Raw genomic sequence first — 21,059 nt, forward strand, 5'->3', positions numbered from 1 at the left:
GTATTACCACCGTAGATCGTCATCGCCCCTTGCCAGTTTCCATCGCAGATCTTCTACCTTTGTATTTGCTACATTTTCTTCAGTTTAATATAACATTTGTATTTTTACATTCCCATTATAGGTTATTTTTTAAATATCAGAAAAAGAGTTCAATGTTATACTATATTTTCTATTTGGTGTGACTGGATTGTGAAGGAATTGTTTTCGTTATATTTTCTACATTTTCTCTGTGTTAATAATAGTCTTGTTTGCCAAAAAAAAAAATAATAGCCTTATTGCCATTATTAAGCTTTGTTTCTGTCAGAATTTTTAAACTATTCTGACTTATTTTATATGGGATTATATATGAAGAACGAAAAACAGTATATTACAATATATTCATATTTCAGTATATTACTTTAATAGTGTGGTATATTATTTTTAGGCTAATTAGTAATTTTCCCCCCGAACTTTGACATGTACTAAATCATGCCCCCTGAACTTTTTTAGCCGTTAAAAATTCCCCCCGAACTATTGAGATTGTTAGATTTAAGGACTTTTGTCTAATTTCATTCAATTTTACTATTTCAGTAATTGTTTATGTACTTGTTGCCCCTGAATTCGCCCAAAATACGTGGACCAGTCGAAAAGGGACACGTGGATCAGATAACTTGTAAATATTTGATAAGTCTTTGTGTGCCACAAGGAAGCACCCTGGGCATGGGTCCCGGAGGAGGCACCCGGAGTACAAGGTACTCCCGGAAGCTCGCATAGCATGAAGCCTCTCCGGGATGTGTCAGGCCTCTCCTGAGTAATCAAGTCGCATTTAATGCCGCATGGGAGGAAGCGTGTTGGGACTGTAACACGCAATAAAGTCTGACGGCACAACCCCCAAACAGCAGTGCTACAGTAATGATCATTTAAGTCTAGCGACGGCTACTCTGCGAAGAGTCATGTCAATCACAAGGCAAAAAGGACATTCCTCATAAAAACCCTACAGCGCCTAGGGATTTGACCATGCATTACCCATGGTATATTCATTGGGAATACCCAACTTTATGGATACTTACAGATACATTTGTAAGAACAATCCTAGGGATCACCCCACCAAAACACTATAAATACCCCCTCAAAGCTCATTTAATGGGGTCGAGAATCTGGGGTTGCATAAGTGCAAGAAGAGAAAATACTCACCAAGAACATTCTCTGTATTTATGAGAAGAACATTCTCTCAAGTGTGGAATCTGTATTAAATACATCCATTAATAACAAAGACTCGTGGACTAAGGCTCATTAACGCCCCAACCACGTAAAAATCCTCATCTCGCTTTCTTACAACTCACTACTATAATCATATTTTAATAGTTGCCGAAAATCTCGGTCAACAGTACTAAACCATGCTCCCCAGACTTTGATATCTACCAAATCATGCCCCTCAAACTTTGATATGTACTAAATCATGCCCCTTGAACTTTCATCCAGCCTTATTTTTATGTGCGGTGATATATGAAGAACAAAAGAGAAAGTATATTACAGTATATTCATATTTGAGTATATTACTTTAATAATGTGATATATTATTTTTGTGGGGTAGTATATGAAGAACGAAAAATAAAGTATATTATATTATTTTGGGAAATTTACATGGTATACTAACTTTTGTGATTTTTTTATAAAAATACTGCCAGACGGTATTTTTTACTTTTTTACTATATTTTTTTATAAGTTTCATATTGCAGTATACTGTGTTAAGTTTATACTGGTGTTCTACTGTTGTTTTGAGTTGTTCTGCTTTGTGTTATACTGGTGTTTTACAAAAACACAGTATTTTTGAAAAGATTTCTGTGTGACAGTATTTTTGTAAAAGTTAATCCAAATTACAGTATTTTTGTAAGTTTCCCTATTATTTTTTTGTGGGGTGGTATATGAAGAATGAAAGATAAAATATATTATAATATATTCATATTTGAGTATATAAGTATATGAAGAACGAAAGAGAGAAAAAATGTGAAATAGTAATTTAAGTTTGAGGTATAGATATATTTTAGTGGGGTGTATTCTTTTTATTTTCTATGGTATATGAAAAAGGAAAGGAAAGGAAAAACAACTTGTGGAATATTAAACTAATTTTTTGGTATTTTTATTTCCCACTATGATACTATATTAATTTTTAAATGTGATATATCTACTTTGAATTGTGGTATATAAGAGTGGTATATATTTTTATATAAATAAGAAATAAAATAAAAATTAGTATATATATTTTATGAATATTAAGGGAAATAGTAAAATATACTTATTAACTAGTATATTAATTTAAATGATTGGTATGTTTATTTTACGTGATTTAGTATATCATGAAGAAAACTAAAAAATTAAGTGCATCATTAATATTAGTTTTATGGTATATTAATATTAGTTTGTTAGGCTATTTTTAGCCTATGTTTTGGATCCAATTTATGTGCATTTCTAGCTGTGTTGGGACGGAATTACGCTTGTTTTCTATGTTTTCAGGTTCTTTGGAATAAAAGAGGTCTCGGGTGCAGAAATTCATTAAAAGACGTGCTGAGCCGAAGAAAACTCAATTTTTGAGTTTTTGTGCATATCTGGCCGCGGCTAAACACAACTTGGCTGCGGCTAGATCTCGAGAATTCAGAAGCATCAGTCGCCGCGGCGATGAAGAGGCTCGCCGCGGCGAGTTACGAGATACAGAGAGAGCCTAAATTTGGCAATTTCTCGCCGCGGCGAGAGGAAGCTTGGCCGCGGCGAGATCCCGTACGGACCAGGGGCATTTTCGTCCATCGAACCCTAAATTTCAATTATAAATAGAAAACTGCGATTGAAAGTCAGGGGAAGCGATTTGGAACCCTAAAACACAGCAGAGAGCAGCAGGAAGAGCAGAGGAAATCAAAGTGAAGATCCAGAATTCATCCACCAACAGTTTCTTTCTCTATTCCTCTTTAATTTATTTATGTTGAATATTGTCATAGGAATGGTTATGGATTTATTTCTGAACTAAATTTCCCATTTAGGGAGGATGATGATTGTTGTTTAATGTTTTGCCTAGTTAATGTTTAATTACCATTCCTCCATTCTTGTTTGTGAAATTATCTTAATTTGTGTTTAATTTCATGTTTAAGATTGATCACCTTGTGCATGTTCTATGATCTCAATTCAAAATCTGAAAAGTGAGAATTGAGAATGCTAAAATTAAGATAATCAATGTTCTATGTGAAACGAAAGTATTTGCATGACTTATGTGACGAGTAGATTATTGCTTAATGCTGATTTCATGTTAGTTTAATTAAGGAATTAATTAGATAACATGTGATTTAGAATCTAGAAGATCTGAAAGGAGCTAGGTTATTTCATAATCTGTCATTCACTCCAAGAATAGGATAGTAATTAAGCATTAACGAATTGGGTAAACAACAACAGGATTCTCCTCCCTATTGTCTCATCTTGCTCAACTTTAAATTGTGTTATTAAGTTTTCTGAATTACTTTCATATTTTACTGTTTTTAAATCATAATTGCTTTCGATTTGCCGAATAGAATCATAAGTATAATTTAGTGGTACTTAATCCAATTCCCTGTGGGATCGACCTCACCTGTGTGAGATTTACTACTTGATTGCGTATACTTGCGTAGTGTTTAAAATTTTAGCAACAAGTTTTTGGCGCCGTTGCCGGGGAATTGTCTAAGATTAATATTACATAAAATTATACTAACTTCTACTTTGGTTTATTTTTTTTTCTTGCTAATTTCTAATCTGTTCTTGCAAGATTGTTTCTATCTATTTCAGGAATTCTAAGTGTATGCGCCGTGAAGGACAAGCAGTCATAGTACCAGTTGATCCTGAAATTGAGAAGACTTGTAGGAGAAACAGAAAGAACAAGAGGCAAGAAAGAGTTTCAGCAACTGCTGAAACATCAGAAATCATGGCTGCTAATGTGAATGCTCCAAATAACGGTAATAATGGTGGTGCCGTTGAAGATCAAGCTAATGGCCGTAGCTTGAGAGATTACATTCTCCCTACTCTTACTGGAGTGCAGTCATGTATCAGGCCACCGGCAGTGGATGTGAATAACTTTGAGATCAAACCTGCCATACTCCAGATGGTGCAGTCTTCAGTCCAGTTTGGTGGACTCCCTTCAGAAGATCCTAATCTGCATCTCTCGAACTTCATGGAACTGTGTGAGACTTTTAAAGTCAATGGAGTTAGTGATGATGCCATTCGTCTGAGACTGTTTCCATTCTCACTCAGAGAACGAGCCAAGAGCTGGTTGAATTCCCTGCCACCCAACTCTATTGCCACTTGGAATGACTTAGCCACGAAATTTTTGTCAAAGTTCTTTCCTCCAGCAAAGTCAGCCAAGTTGCGAGGTGAAATCAACAACTTCTGTCAGCAAGATAATGAATCTCTCCATGAGGCTTGGGAGAGGTTTAAAGATCTAATCAGAAAATGCCCTCATCATGGCATAGAGAAGTGGATGCTGGTTCACAACTTCTACAACGGGTTGGTTGGTAATACTAGAACTCTGATAGATGCAGCAGCTGGTGGAGCTTTTATGAGAAAGAGTGCTAATGAGGCTTACGATCTATTGGAGGAGATGGCTCTAAATAATCAGCAGTGGCCAACTGAAAGGAGTCAAACTAAGAAAGTAGCTGGTGTGCTAGAGGTTGATGCCATCACAAAATTGACAGCTCAAGTTGAGGCCTTGACAAAGCTGATTGCAGGGCAAGCTAAACAAGCCCAAGTTATTTGTGAGATATGTGGAGGCAACCATCACTTTTCAGAGTGTCAGGCAGATGTGGATAATTTGCCAATGGATCAAGCAAAAGCCATTGGGAACTACTCCCAAAATAATAATTATGGGCACAACCAACAGGGGTTCTACCAGCAGAGAAATCAGCCCCAACAAAACCAACAACAAAGTCCTAGTGGCTCCAATATCCAAGCTGATTTATTGCTCCAATTCATGATGGAGACTAGAGCCTCTATTAAAACTCTAGAAACTCAAATGGAACAATTGTCTAATCAAGTGGCAAACCAAGCTCAAGGAAATTCACCTAGCACTAGTGAGGCAAAAGGAAAAGAGCAATGTAAAGCAATTTCCTTGAGGAGTGGAAAGAGTTATGAAGGACCTAATGGCAAGCAACCAGTTGAAGATGGGGTTCAGGATCAACATGCACAGACGCCGGCACCAAAGGAAAAGAAGGCTACTGATAGCCCTGCACCACCACAACAGTCTCCACCAATCAGTATTGATCATCATGTGAAGATACCTTATCCTCAGAGACTCCGAAAGACCAATCTAGACAAGCAGTTCACCAAGTTTCTAGAAGTCTTCAAAAGACTTCACATTAACATTCCTTTTGCTGAAGCTCTAGAGCAGATGCCAAGTTATGTGAAGTTTATGAAGGAAATTTTGTCAAAGAAGAGGAAGATGGAAGACTATGAGACAGTGGCTCTTACTGAAGAGTGCAGTGCGGTCCTGCAAAAGAAACTACCACCCAAGCTAAAAGATCCGGGTAGTTTCAACATCCCATGCTCAATAGGGGGTTCTATACAAACAAAAGCTTTATGTGATCTGGGAGCCAGTATCAACTTAATGCCCCTATCAATGTTCAAAAGATTAAAATTAGGGGAAGCCAAACCCACAACAGTTACTTTACAAATGGCAGATCGGTCTTTGACTCATCCTCGGGGTATAATTGAAGATGTCTTGGTAAAGGTTGGTAAGTTCATCTTCCCTGCTGATTTTTTAATACTGGACATGGAAGAAGATGAGAATATTCCTATCATCTTGGGAAGACCATTCCTAGCAACGGGAAGAGCATTAATTGATGTACAGAAGGGGGAGTTAAAGTTGCGTGTTCAAAAAGAAGAAGAGACTTTCAAAGTATTTCTTTAACTGAAATTCCTACTTGTTGTCGACTGGAAGTTGTAAAGGATGGTCGAGAAGTCACTACCAACAAGACGAAAGGGAAGTCTAAAGAACGATTTCGAACTGTTCGACGACGTATGAAAAGACTGTTGTGTGGGAAATATGAAGGTGACTCTCAATCTAAGGAAAGCTTTAAAATTTGCAACATTGGAGGTCAGTTTTCTTCGTTTGGCACAAAGGCCCTCATGGATGCGAGAGGTGGATTCTACCCGCCACCACCTCCACCGCCGCCAAACCCCTTCTGATGGGGCTCAGGTAAGTTTCTCTCACCCTGGTTTATTTTCATACATTGGGGACAATGTGCATTTCAGTTTGGGGGGGGAGACTTAAATTTTTCAGTTTCAGTTTATTTGTTTTATTTTATTTGAGTTTGTTTTAGTTTTTCTTTTAGTCTTGTGTGATAGCTAAATTGAAAGATTGATTGAATTGTTGTTATTCACTTGTGCAATGGATTGAAACATAACTGTGTGCTTGACTTGCAACTGTTTGAATTAAATTGGATGTGTGCTAGGAAGTGATTCATGTAGATTTAAAACATTTGCTATTCTCACATATCACCTCTGTTCTATTTGGTTTGTGGAATGATTGATTGAACATGGAATAGAATTTGTTTGACATACTCTCTTGAAGCGAAATCCTTGATGATTTTTGTTTGGAAAGTGATTTAGGCAAGTTTTCTTTGGAACGATTGAGCCTTTCAAGCCTGCCTATGAATTTTTTTTTTTACCATAGTATACCCAAAGTTGAGCCTTAGCCTGTTTTAAAAATTTTTCACCACTTAACTGAGCTAAATTCGTTATCTTAAACTCTTTTCACCCTGAACATATCTTATTATGCCATGAGCCTTGAAGCAAGTTTGGGGGGAATAAGTGCTGTAAGTGAAAAATATAAAGTGTAGGAATGAGAGATTGAAAAAAAAGAATAATATTGTGTGTTGTGCCTATGAAAAAAAAAAAAATGTGTCTTCTTGAAAAAAAAAAAAGTTAAGAAAATTATGAGGTACACACATAAGAAAAATTGCAATCTCTTATTTCTGTTTTTGGGATATATGGAAAGAAAGCAAAAGAATTGTCTAGGTTTGTTTGGTATAATTGTGCTTATGGTATAGTATAGCCTAAATGACTTCTCACCTACCCATGTACCTAAGCCATGTGATGCTAACCGAAAAAGACCTATTGATTCCAAATAGAAATTTATCAACATTAGTGGAGAGAGGTATGTCATTCAAACTTATTGATCATGTGTTAGTGGGATGTTGGAAAGTTAGAACAGTTGTGATATTGATGGAAATTGCGATGCTTTATGTTTGTATGAATTACTTACTTGTAAATTGCACATTCAACTTAGTTCTTAGAGTTGGCAAGTTGAAATTCTGGTTATTGATGGATTGAAGTTGTGCAGGTGGTGGTAACAATTAAATTGTTGGAAAGTTCAGCTATCATTGTCAGTTTTTTTTTTTTTTAGTTTAGTCTTAGTTTACTCGGGGACGAGTAAAGAGTCAGTTTGGGGGAGTTTGTTAGGCTATTTTTAGCCTATGTTTTGGATCCAATTTATGTGCATTTCTAGCTGTGTTGGGACGGAATTACGCTTGTTTTCTATGTTTTCAGGTTCTTTGGAATAAAAGAGGTCTCGGGTGCAGAAATTCATTAAAAGACGTGCTGAGCCGAAGAAAACTCAATTTTTGAGTTTTTGTGCATATCTGGCCGCGGCTAAACACAACTTGGCCGCGGCTAGATCTCGAGAATTCAGAAGCATCAGTCGCCGCGGCGATGAAGAGGCTCGCCGCGGCGAGTTACGAGATACAGAGAGAGCCTAAATTTGGCAATTTCTCGCCGCGGCGAGAGGAAGCTTGGCCGCGGCGAGATCCCGTACGGACCAGGGGCATTTTCGTCCATCGAACCCTAAATTTCAATTATAAATAGAAAACTGCGATTGAAAGTCAGGGGAAGCGATTTGGAACCCTAAAACACAGCAGAGAGCGGCAGGAAGAGCAGAGGAAATCAAAGTGAAGATCCAGAATTCATCCACCAACAGTTTCTTTCTCTATTCCTCTTTAATTTATTTATGTTGAATATTGTCATAGGAATGGTTATGGATTTATTTCTGAACTAAATTTCCCATTTAGGGAGGATGATGATTGTTGTTTAATGTTTTGCCTAGTTAATGTTTAATTACCATTCCTCCATTCTTGTTTGTGAAATTATCTTAATTTGTGTTTAATTTCATGTTTAAGATTGATCACCTTGTGCATGTTCTATGATCTCAATTCAAAATCTGAAAAGTGAGAATTGAGAATGCTAAAATTAAGATAATCAATGTTCTATGTAAAACGAAAGTATTTGCATGACTTATGTGACGAGTAGATTATTGCTTAATGCTGATTTCATGTTAGTTTAATTAAGGAATTAATTAGATAACATGTGATTTAGAATCTAGAAGATCTGAAAGGAGCTAGGTTATTTCATAATCTGTCATTCACTCCAAGAATAGGATAGTAATTAAGCATTAACGAATTGGGTAAACAACAACAGGATTCTCCTCCCTATTGTCTCATCTTGCTCAACTTTAAATTGTGTTATTAAGTTTTCTGAATTACTTTCATATTTTACTGTTTTTAAATCATAATTGCTTTCGATTTGCCGAATAGAATCATAAGTATAATTTAGTGGTACTTAATCCAATTCCCTGTGGGATCGACCTCACCTGTGTGAGATTTACTACTTGATTGCGTATACTTGCGTAGTGTTTAAAATTTTAGCAACAATCATTAATATTAGTTTTATGGTATATTAATATTGTTGTAAGATATATCATTTTTATGTGATATAGTATATATTTAGTGAAATAAAAAAACATAAAATATTAGTTTAAGTTTGAGACATAAATATATTTGATTGGGGTATGTTGTTTCCATGTTTAAGATTATACATATATGGGTGCACTCTTAATGGGTATTACCTATGAATGGGTAAAATTAAAAAAATTTGAGTTTTTATACTTAATTTTTTTATCTAATTAAAATAATCTCTCATTTTTATATCATATGGGCTGAGATTGTTCCATCGGTAAAAAAAATTAAAAAAAAAAGTTTTTTAGCAAGAAAAATAAGAAAAGTTTAAGTTAAATATTTTTGTATGAACATATTTTTGATATAGTGTAAAAAGAGATATTTTTTAATATTATTTTTTAATTAAGTAGTTAAATTAAGCATAGAAATTCAAATTTGTGATTTTATTATTCATTATTAGATCAAAATTCGATGGTTTGATATTTTTAAAATTAATATTTATAGTTAAATTTGTTTAGTAACCATTCATGGGTAATACCCATTAAGAAGTGTTCCATACATATATATATATATATATTTCACAATGGTATATTAAGTTAGGATTAGGGTACATTTTCATACAATCTAAATTTTATTATTTTATTTTCTAAATGTTATACTGTAGTACAAAAAATGTATATACCATCATGCAAAATGTATATACCACCTACTAAAAATTAATATTTTATCAATTTTTTTTTTATTTTAGTACAAACAATTGATATATTATAACTTTTTTCTCTCTAAGTTATCATCAAATATATGATTTCATATTCATATATACACAATAACTAGTTTTATACGTTGATGTATATCAACACTTGTTAATAAAAAGAGAACAACCAAAAAAAATATTCATTCAATAGTATATACCCATCCATGTTTGACTAAAAAATATAACATAATATGTAATTAATATACCATATTCTAACTATAATTGGAAATTAAACTAATGTATCACAACAAAAAATACAGTATAATAAATTAAATTATGCGGGACAACTTCATGTTTTGATCTTACAGTTTTATTTCTTTTGAATGAATAAAACATAATAATATATACCTTATATCTAGTCAAAGGTATTTTAGGTAGAAAAAAATAAAAAGGGACATTTGCGTTATTATTCTAAAAAAGAGACATTAACTTTCACTAGAGAGAAAAATAAGGCCATTTGTTAACATTTCTCTTAATTTTATTACTCAATTTTTAATTGATTGTTGAAATATTCTAATAATTAATTATAACAGTGATTGAATAATTTACCTATATAAATACAAGGTAATAGGCCCCAAACTTCTGCTCATATTTGATTCTTATCTTCATTTTCAATTGTGTTATTCCATGTTGTTGTTAGGAATGATTCGTTTTGCTTCTTCCTAATGTTTCTAAGCAATAAAATTAAATAATAGGCAAGAATTGTTGTCATGTGTTAGCCAAAAATTTTCGCCAACTAATTAAATAAATAAAAATTTAAAGTAGGAAAAAAAAATATGGAAATCGTGACTTTTACGTGATTGAGGCGTTAATAAATCTTAGTCCATAAATCATTTGTATGAGATGGGGAAGCCCAGTAAGCCCAACAAAACCACCACCTCCGACAAAATCCCAAGCCCAGACCCAGATTGATATCGTGAAACCAAATTCAAAATTGTGAAACCCCAAACCCACATTCGACATCACAAAAAAAAAAGTATTTTTCTAAACTTTTATTTTATTTTAATTGGATTTTTTTGTTGTTTGTGCTTCATTGTAAGGAAATTTGTTTGATTTAGGTTCAATTTTTGTGTTTTCATTTGAATTTCATTGACGCCTGTTCGAGTTCTGGGTTTTTGGTCAATTATCGACATGTCACGACATTGTTCGCGACATATTTTGATTTTTTTTCAAAATGTTATGGTAGTTCTTTATATTAGCAATGTTTTCACGACATGTTGCGACGTGTTTGCGAGTTATTTTTGGTCGGAAGTGCCTTTTGAAATTTTACTTATTTAATGATAGTTTCACGATGTCTGCAATATGATTGGCGATGTTGGATGAAATATCCCATGATAATATTTTCGGTATACGTCGTTAATTGTATTGCAAGATATGTCGCCAATATGTCATGAAATATCGCTGAACACTAGGCTACTTATCTGCGATTCTATTTTGCGATGATTCACATATTTGTGATACATGTTATGATATTCTTTTTTTAATTTTTAACAAAATTTCTTACAATTTTGCAGATGGCTCCTGAACTTAAACTTCTAGTTTCCTAGCATTTCACAAGACGTCTTACCTATCGGGGTACAAATAGGTTTAGAGATATCAAGGCCAAGTTTACGAAGCTTGAGTTGATTGATACGATTAAGGCTAGCCCTTTTGGACATTTCTTTTCTCTAGTGCTTTGGTCCACAGCCTCTTCTTACGGAAGATGAAAGTCGATAATGAAAAGGAAGATGAGGTTTGGTTTCATATAGGCAAAAATGACATGAGATTCGAGTGGATAGAGTTTGGACTTATTAGTGGCTTACCTATGAGTAGTGCCCCTACAAATGAAGAAATAGAAGTCAAGTCCAATGACCATCCAGTCAGGATGTATTTTGAAGGGAAGAGTTTTGTGCAATTGGATTCATTGTTGCTCCAACTGCAGAGGTACGAAGTAAAAGATGATGCCTACAAGCTTGGACTGTCCGCTTTCATTGAAGGTGTATTAGTATCAAAAGAGGGCAATGTCTAAATTTAGCCTGACATGTTAAAGTTTGTTAATGATCTTGAATTCTTCTTCAAGTATTCGTGGGGCGAGCATGCTTTTCATAAGTTGATGCAGACATTGAATAAGGATATGCAACATTACAATGATAATGTTGACAAGAAGAAGGGGAAGAAGGTTGCTCAGGAGGCAAAATACACTGTTAGTGGCTATGTACCTTCCATTCAGTATTGGGCATATGAAGCCATAGAGAAAGTGGGCAAGAAGTATGCTCAATGTAGCGAGACCAAGTTTCCTAGAATGATAAACTGGAAAACTCTGGAAGGCCAGTAGAAACAAGATGTGAAGGCAACCAGCATCGCACTATTGTTCAACACTCGAGTAAGATTCTTTTCTGTTTTGCAAGATTTTTTTTGTTAATTCAGTAAAACTACTAGTTTAAAAGTTGAATTAGTTATTCGCGACTTGTTTCGCGATTTCATTTGTAATTTGTAGATGTATAGTACTTTATAAAAATTATTTTCTAATTTGCGACTTGTTTTGTGATATTTTGCGATGTCATTTGCAATAATTTTTTGTTTATACTTACTTTTTAATTCGCGATAGTTTGCGATTTCATTCGCGATTTGGGTACATATTTTTTTTTGAGATGCTAGACCTGTTTTAATGACATGCTATCGATGATTTTGCGACATGTTGTGATTATTTGCGATTTAGTTTGCAAAATATTTTGTGACATTTTTCAACAATTTTTAACTTCTGTTTGTTGTTTTTTTTTTTTGTTTTGCAGTTGGTCGTAAAGAAGTGCTTGTTTCCTCGACCCAGTGAAGAGGAATATTTCAAGTCCATTAATGAGGGTAAATTCCCTCTTTGTTTCGAGATGGACATCGATTAAACGGTGGAGGGGAGTGGTACACAAGAGTCTGTGTTTCAAAGCCAAGCGAATACCATTAATGAGGTCGTGACAAAGGCAAAGTAGTTCCGCCACCGCCGGCACCAGAAGTAAACGAGACGTCTACTTTAGCTGCTCTGTCCGCTCCAGTCTACACATCTGTGGATAATGACCTAGCAAAGAGGTTGGATAGACTTGAGGCCTAGCAGGCTGCCATCATATTGCCACAGACAGAGTTACTGAATAGCCATCTCAATATGAGGCGATCCTTTTCAAACAGTCAGAAAGATCTGAAGGAGACTTTGTTAACTAAGATGGCCATTTTGATGGCAATGTTGAAGCTAAAGGAGGGGGAACCACAACCCACCCAAGCAATAGATGACAAAGCAAATTGCCAACCTGTGGAGAGCGATAATGAAGATGTGTTCCCAAAAGATTGGGATCTAAATGATAATGAGGCACCTTCTACCCCAACAGAAGCAATTATTACGACCATTGGTGATACACAATCACAGGACGATATCCTACTCCCACAATAAACTCAATGTTAGCTCAGGTCATCTCATTTGCCAGTTGCTTGGAGATTTGTTTCATTGTATTCATTTAGTTTAGATGTTTATAACGTCCCCACTTCAAGCCTCCATTGGGCCCTTACACTCACGGAATAATGGCTCTCATACACGAGTATATCATTCTGGCTTCTTCACGGACTAATGATTGACCCTACAAACTAACACAAGTATTTTCAGCGTGCTTTGTCCTCACTAGCACACTTCCTGGGAAAACTCCCAAGAGGTCACCCATCCTGAAATTACCCCAGGTCAAGCACGCTTAATTGTGGAGTTCTTTCGTGATGGGCTATCGAAAAACAAGATGCACCTTGCTGATATAGGTAGTACCAATCAATCCAATTAAGCCCTTTTCAACTGTGTAGTCCCATACCTACACAGACTCAAAATTATCCCATTTGACCTTCCTTAGGCGATGTGGGATTGTACAGCTTACCCGGTATTTCCCCTTACAAATCATGGGACTACTGACTGTCACAATCACCCTCTTACAAGGTCCGACGTCCTCGTCGACCACACTTCCGATTGGGTCAAGGCTCTGATACCCTTTATAATGTCCCCACTTCAAACCTTCATTGGGCCCATACACTCACAAAATAATGGCTCTTATACACGAGTACATCACTCTGGCTGCTTCATGGACTGATGACCCTACAAACCAATAGAATTGTTTCCAACGTTCTTTGTCCTCACTTGCACACTTCCTGGGAAAACTTCCCAGGAGGTCACCCATCCTGAAGTTACCCCAAGTCAAGCACGCTTAATCGTGGAGTTCTTTCGTGAAGGGCTACTGAAAAACAAGATGCACGTTGTTGATATAGGTAGTACCAATCAATCTATTTAAGCCCTCTTCAATTGTCTAGTCCCATACCTATACAGTCTCAGAATCATCACACTTGACTTTCCCCAAGCAATGTGGGATTGTATAACTTACCTGGTATTTTCCCTTACGGATCACGGGAATACTGACTGTCACATGTGCCAAGCCCAGAGGCATTGACTATTCTCAAAGTGCCTACGTCATTGGTGGCATTAGGACTTTGTGCCTAAACCATTGGCATTAGGACTTTGTGCCTAAATCATTGGCATTAGGACTTTGTGCCTAAGCCATTGGCATTAGGACATTGTGCCTAATCTATTGGCATTAGGGCTTGGAGAGAATTGCGCTAAGCCTAGAGGCGTTGACTATTCTCAAGGTGTCTAAGCCATTGGTGGCATTAGGAATTGTTCATGGAGGAGGTAAGGCCTCCTTGAGCAAGGAGCAAAGCCACCTTAATGTGGCAGTAAAGGATCCTTGAGGGAGGAGCAAGGCCCCCTTGAGTTAGGAGCAAAATCACCTTGATGTGGGAGTAAAGGCTCTTTGAGGGAGGAGCAAAGACACATTGATGTGGAAGTTAAAGATCCTTGAGGGAGGAGCAAAGCCACCTTGATATGGAAGTAAAGGCTCCTTGAGGAGGAGCAAGACCACCTTGATGTAGAAGTAAAGGCTCCTTGAGGGAGGAGCGAGACCTCCTTGAGTGAGGAGCAAAACCACCTTAATGTGGGAGTAAAGGCTCCTTAAGGGAGGAGCAAGACCTCCTTGAGTGAGGAGCAAAGCCCCTTGATGTGGAAGTAAAGAGTAGCCCAACCCAAACCCCGGTCAAAATCCACCTAGACTCGACCCAACCCAAACTCAAAACCCAAAACCACGAAAACACTGCCACAAAAATGGGCGGGTTCTGGCTACAAAATATACACAGCCGAAACCCGAACTCAAAAAATCCAAACTTGGCAAAACCCACCCAATGTGCACTTCTAACATAAATACAAAATCTAGCTCGAAAACACAATATGTTAAAAAGTTAAATAATTTAATGATAATAATAATAATATAAATATCTTTGAAAAAATAATACAACTATAATTATTTATATAAATTAAAATGGTCATATAACTCAAATACATCAAAGTATATATACAACTATATAATTACAATTATTAAAATATGTAATTATACCTTAATTTATTTTAAAATTTGTGAGATAAAAATTTGATTTGATTATTTGTGGGACCCATTTTAAATAAAGATAATTTGTTGAAGCTACTTGTCATATAAGTGTATGTTAAATTTGTGTGTGAATCATGTGGATATAATTACATAAAATATTTTTTGTAAAAACTTTATGTTTTTACGTTTAATTTTTTTTTTTTTACATTTTTACAGCATTCTATAAAAACACAAGAAAACCACATAAGAGTAACAAGAAAACAACATAAAAAAAATAATATATAATTTACAAAAAATGAACAAAAAAATAATAAGAGTACAACATAAAAGTACATAAAAGACCATATTTTATGTAAATAAAATCTAAAAACCCATAAAAATTCCGTACAATATTTTTGTAATTTTTTAAAATCCTGATTATGTGTGTACATATCATTACTCTTTATTATTATTAAATAATCTTATTGGAATAGTTATAATTACTTTTATAACAAGTTAGATGTTTTCTTTTTTTTTTTTATATTAAAAGTTTCATTTATTTTTTTCGTGGTATATCTGCATACTCTTAAGATATTTAACTGGAAGAAAATCTTCTACTTTTTGCATACCCTAGTTACCTTTGTTACTCTTAAAAAAAACTATTGTTGAAAAGGTATATAAAACAATTGAAAATTAGAATAAAAAAAAAACTCAATTTAATTACTAACTCATTAATTGTAAAAGAAATTATAAGAAAGTAGAGTTCGAATTTAAATCTGTACAAAAAACGAGTTGGCCTGTAAGAAAAAAAAATGCCAAAATAAAGCACGACACGACTACAAATATGATACAAATTTAAACACGATACAAAAATAATGTATTGTACCGAGCTTATATATATAAAAATTTAACATGTACAGCTCCATATATATAAATATATATAATTGATTACTACTCTCTTCAATCATAAACACTATAATTATGTTAGTTTAACACGAAAATAATGTAGTTTAAGTATCATATTATTTTTCCACTTCAACCAACAACTCTAAAAGTTACACAAAAATAATTTTTTAATTAAATAGTGTTATTATATTATTATTATTAATGGTAAAGAATATATAAATTTAAAAGTTATAGTGATTAATAAATAAAAAGTAAGTTTTAGTATGATCTATAGTGCTCCACCAAATTTAATGGGAAACTATAAACAATGCTATATATAAGATAGGTTTTAGAATTGGGTTGGAATGAATTTAGTGCTAAATCATTACAAATTTCATATTTTAAAGTTCTATAAGAGATGACCTTATTAGCATGAAATTGAGTTACATTCATGGTCCCTGAAGAGTTTATTGAAGAGGGGTTTTAACAGCTCGCTAACAGAATCCAAATGGCTAGGATTAGTGAACTGTAGAAACCGTTAAACAACTTTAACTAACTTCTTCACAGCTAGTTGGGAAGAACTAACCACTTCAACACGAAAATATATCATTTGAAACTTTTCATATGAATCAAATTGGTAAGGTATTTTTCAATTTAGCTAGCTCTGTACACATAATTATCTTATTTTTCTCAAATTGGATAAAAATAAATGGGACTTATGGGCCATTAAGACGTAAGCCTTGACAAGTTCCTCCTTGATCATAAAAAGTAGTGAAGCTGCAAAAACACTTTGCACAATCTTTGTACTCATGCCTTTGTAAAAGCTACTCAACCCTTCATATCTAATCATCTTCATTATTGCATCAATGGTGCCTATAAGTAATTATGACCGAATTATTCAAAGTATAAGTTTTTCTTTGATAAATAAACGATTGATCATTAGGTTTAGAAGCCAAATTAACCTGAGTATCTTAAGGAGCTATTCCCTCCAATCTCCTGCTTCGCCTGCAGCCTTGACTGCATATGCAAAGAAATTGTTAAAAGTGATGATATTTTTTTTTCATCTAAAGAAATTGTTAAGGTTTGTATTACCTTGACAACTAACAAGGGGTATGTAGACACAGTTGCTCCAAGTTTGGCCAAGGCTCCTAGTAAGAAAGTCTATGAAGAAACACAAATGAGCCTAATATTTCTCTTTCAAATACTGAATGAATCAGGAAAGTAACAATTAAAAAGTTGTATTACCTCGAAAGCAGTTGCAGAAGTGTTTGATCCCGGCTTACTAGCTTTATTACGTCTCGCCTTTAGACGGTTTAAAGAGGTCTCATAAATCATGAATTGGATTGATGGATTGCACACCTGAAGTCATACAATAAGATTTAATCATGGTTATTTTCTGTTTTACTTCTATTTCTCTCTTTTGCACTAATAAATAACAAGAAGAAGAAGAAGTGAAATGACCATGATTAGTGTTGGGATAATGCCTTTCCAGAAACCACGAATTCCTGCTTCTCTATACACTTCTTGAGCCTGAACAAGAACACAATTAATACAATAATGATATATACATATATATTCTAAATATAAACAAAAAATATGATTGAAAATGCTAGCTAACCGCATGGATGGTTCCATAAGGAGTCGGTTTTAAAGAATCAAGCTTTGCCATGTTGTCATGCAACAGAGTAATGCTGCTTTGATCAGAATTCGCTACTTCCCTCGCCATCGATTCTTTTCTTTCCTCCCTAATTTTTCGTTCTGCTTGAGTATGTGTCTAAATAAAATAAACAAAACCCCAAGTATGGATCATATATAATTTTATCAATTTGCTACTTCAAAGTACCTTATTTGGTAGTTAGTTAACAAACAAAAAGATGGATTTATCATAAGAAAGAAGTTAGACAAGAGACAGTACACCTGCATACGAGTGACGAGAACCCATATAGGATTAGTGAACAATACGTTCAAGGAACTGCAATTAAAGCAAAACACATATATAAGTAGAGATATGATCATATTGTATGACTTCTATTTTAGGCTTACATTAACATTTTAATTGCTTTTATTAAAATATGGATGAATAGTTTTTTACCATTTTCATCTATATAGTTACTGCTCTATAGTTAATTGTAATGTCTAGTTACAGTAAAAGTGTGAATATTTACTGAAATTTTAGTCCAACTAGAATTTTGTTGGTAGTAGTTATCATCCCTAACTATATTGTCTCATAACAATTGCTTTTGTTGATTAGATGATGTGCTTCTATTTAAGAGATATAGATTGGAAGACTTAAGTGGTGTTTGGTTGGAGGTATGAAATGGAATAGAATAAAAAAGAAATAAGTTTTATTCTGTTCTTTTGATTGGTTGCATTTTAAAGTGTTAGAATGTAATTCTAGTGGAATGACTTTTTCATTTTGAAGTAAAAGGAAAGACCATTCCAATGCAAGATAAGAAAAAATTTAATAACTTTTTTTATCAATTTCTTTTTATACGTTTTAAATTTGATTCCAATCTATTCCTATTCCCATTCCCATTCTCATTCTCATTCTCTTTTTCTATATTTTCATTGTTTCCAACCAAATGCTACCTTAGTAAATTAGTTGTACTACAAATTTCTTTTATTTCTCAATTATTTCAATAAACAATCACTCATGAGTCATGTCTTCTATATTATTCAAGTACTAGTTTTCAAAATCATATATACAATATAGTCATAACATAAAGGGTTGTTATAGTTATAGTTATAGTTATACCCAGCAAGAGCTGCAACAATAAGCCATGAAAACATGCCCACACTTCCATCCCCACGGCCTTTGTTTTTACGAGAATTTGCAATAGACTCTGCCTTGTTCTTGAAAACCTGGTAAAAGTAATAATATATTCCCTGGTGCATGTAGCAGTGTGATACATAATTTGGTCACATGTCAATACACTAACATTATTTATGTAAACAATAATTATCAAGACATAGTTACCGTCAACTTTTATGTCTGAAAAATCACGTGTTAAAATATTTTCAAAGTATAAATTTTTGAAAAATTTCGAGTAATGTACCGTGTCGAAAATAGATTTGAAAAACATAATCCAAGATATGATTTCGGGGCGCGATAATTAACTAAAAGTTATAATAGAAAGTTGTAATTAAAATTCTCCAAAGTGTTAAATATATATAAACCTGTGAAGCAGCTGTTCCAAACAAGGAAGGTTTGAGACCACTGTAAAGTCCACCCCACCCTTCATTCTTTATAACCTGTGCTAACAAATTATTAATAACATATATATATATATATATATAATATTTATGGTTATCTGGATTAAAAATAAATGAATAGAATAGAATAGAATAGAATACTTGGAGTATTTGAACAAGAGCAGTGGGAGTAGGAGTGGGAGATGTAGAAGCAGAGGTCAAAATCCTTTTGGCTCTTCTCTCGGTTTGTTGGCGTGTATTGACCTAAATACAACTATATATATTAGAATAGAATCGAAGTAAAGTAAAGTAAAGTAAAGTAGAATTTGAATAGGGAAGAACAAAGAGTATTGGGGTACCGTTTGAAGAGGATAAGTAATGATTTGAGCAATAATACCACCTCCAGCTCCAGCTACTCCATTAGCCACTGCATTTGAGTTTGACATCCCTTCTCTCTTCTCTTTTTCTTTTCTTTTTTTTTTCTTTCTACAATAAATCACCAAAATATAAAAAGATAAGAAAAAAACAAAAAACAAAATAAAAAATATCCTCTACTATTATATGTACACGTGGCATTTTGATATTCCAGCTAAAGAGTGTAAAACGTCGTCGTCTCAAGCTGGATTTAAATTGGGGAAAACTTGGGTCTTGGGATGAAAAAGCTCCTCTCTCCTCTTTTCTAAGGCTATGTTTGGTAAGAAAAATGGAAAGAAATAATAGAAAGGATAGATAGTATGAAGGATGGAGAGGAAAGTAACTATTCTTTTGTGGCATTTAGTTTGAGATAATAAAATAGAATGGAATAGAAAAAGAAATAATTTTTATTTTATTTTTTTGGTTGGTTTCATTTTAAAGTATTGGAATATAATTCTTATTCTAGCTATGTTTTCATTCCTTCCAACCAAACAACACTTAATGCCTTAATGGGATGTTTGTTATGTGAGTTTGAGTTGAAGACTAGAGAGTAGAGTTGGAAGGAGTAGAATTAGAGGGAATATGAAACTAAGGTGGTGTTTGGTTGGGAGGAATGAAAATATAACATTGAGAATGAGAATAGTAATAGTAATAGGAATGGAATAAAATTTAAAATACATAAAAAAAAAAAAAATTGATAATAATTCATTAAATTTCTTCTTTTGTCACATTGGAATAATCTTTCCTTCCTCTTTAAAATAGAATAGCCATTCCACCAAAATGGTAGAAAGAGCATTCTATTGGAATGTCATTCCAATACTTTAAAATGCAACCAAACAAAAAAAAAAAACTTATTTCATTTCCATTCTATTCTATTTCATTACCTCCAACTAAACTCCACCTAAGTGTTGGAACGGATTAATATTACTATTATTTTAATTTAAAAAGTAGAATCCACTTAGAAACACAAACTCCGTGGTTATTAAAATTTAATATAGTTTGACATTCACATTCCTATCAAATCTAAACTTTATATTAAACACCTTCAAAAGTATTAGAACAAGTGGAATTGAATTGAGAATGTAAATGAATTACTAAAATTACAATTTTATCCTTCCTAACATAATTATTTATTGTTTTTTAAATATAAATATGATATTATTGTTATAAAATAATATAAAATAGATGAGAAGAAAGAAGAAAAAGATAAAAAGAAAAAGAAAAAGTGAATGAGAATTTATCAGTTGTTTATTCTAATGGGGTGAACCCCTATTTACACAAATACAAGAGTCAAATATTAAGAAACTAAGAAAAAGAGAAACTAAGAAAAAATGAATGTTGATTACAATTAATGGTAATAAATAAAAGATTTGGACATCCACATAATTATTAATATTTATAACACTCCCTCTTGGATGTCCATAATAACTGCATCATTAAAATTCTTGCTGAAAAACTTGATCAAAAGAAAAAGAGTATAGTGTAAACTAACTCCCCCTCATTTAAGCATTCGTGTAGATCTTTTAATCGACGAATTTCGATCTTGTCTGTCGTCTTCTCAAATGTTGATATTGGTAATTACTTTGTGAATAAGTTTACAAGATTGACACTTGATTGAATTTGTTGAACACCAATATGCATTTTCTTGAAACGTATGAAGAAGAATTTGGTAAAATGTGTTCTAATTCT

General features: G+C 33.7%; 1 protein-coding gene and 1 non-coding gene across 2 annotated transcripts; both read right to left on the reverse strand.

Annotated features, from left to right (window-relative positions):
• Window positions 1-4,354: 4,354 nt before the first annotated feature.
• On the reverse strand, window positions 4,355-4,461 carry LOC115721539 (small nucleolar RNA R71). The gene has a single exon (XR_004012554.2). It is a non-coding gene; the product is annotated as a small nucleolar RNA R71 (small nucleolar RNA).
• An 11,702-nt stretch (window positions 4,462-16,163) lies between these two features.
• On the reverse strand, window positions 16,164-19,474 carry LOC115725089 (peroxisomal nicotinamide adenine dinucleotide carrier). Its single transcript, XM_061106477.1, has 11 exons — window positions 19,316-19,474; window positions 19,119-19,220; window positions 18,942-19,016; window positions 18,520-18,650; window positions 17,682-17,736; window positions 17,383-17,538; window positions 17,226-17,294; window positions 17,010-17,123; window positions 16,857-16,925; window positions 16,727-16,781; window positions 16,164-16,637 (listed from the first exon to the last, which is right to left on the reverse strand). Exons 1-11 carry the CDS (start codon window positions 19,400-19,402, stop codon window positions 16,441-16,443), a joined length of 1,110 nt encoding a protein of 369 aa, XP_060962460.1. The 5' UTR covers window positions 19,403-19,474; the 3' UTR covers window positions 16,164-16,440.
• Between the last annotated feature and the right edge of the window lie 1,585 nt (window positions 19,475-21,059).

The sequence above is a fragment of the Cannabis sativa genome, chromosome X (assembly GCF_029168945.1).
Source record: "Cannabis sativa cultivar Pink pepper isolate KNU-18-1 chromosome X, ASM2916894v1, whole genome shotgun sequence".
NCBI classification, from domain to species: Eukaryota; Viridiplantae; Streptophyta; class Magnoliopsida; order Rosales; family Cannabaceae; genus Cannabis; species Cannabis sativa.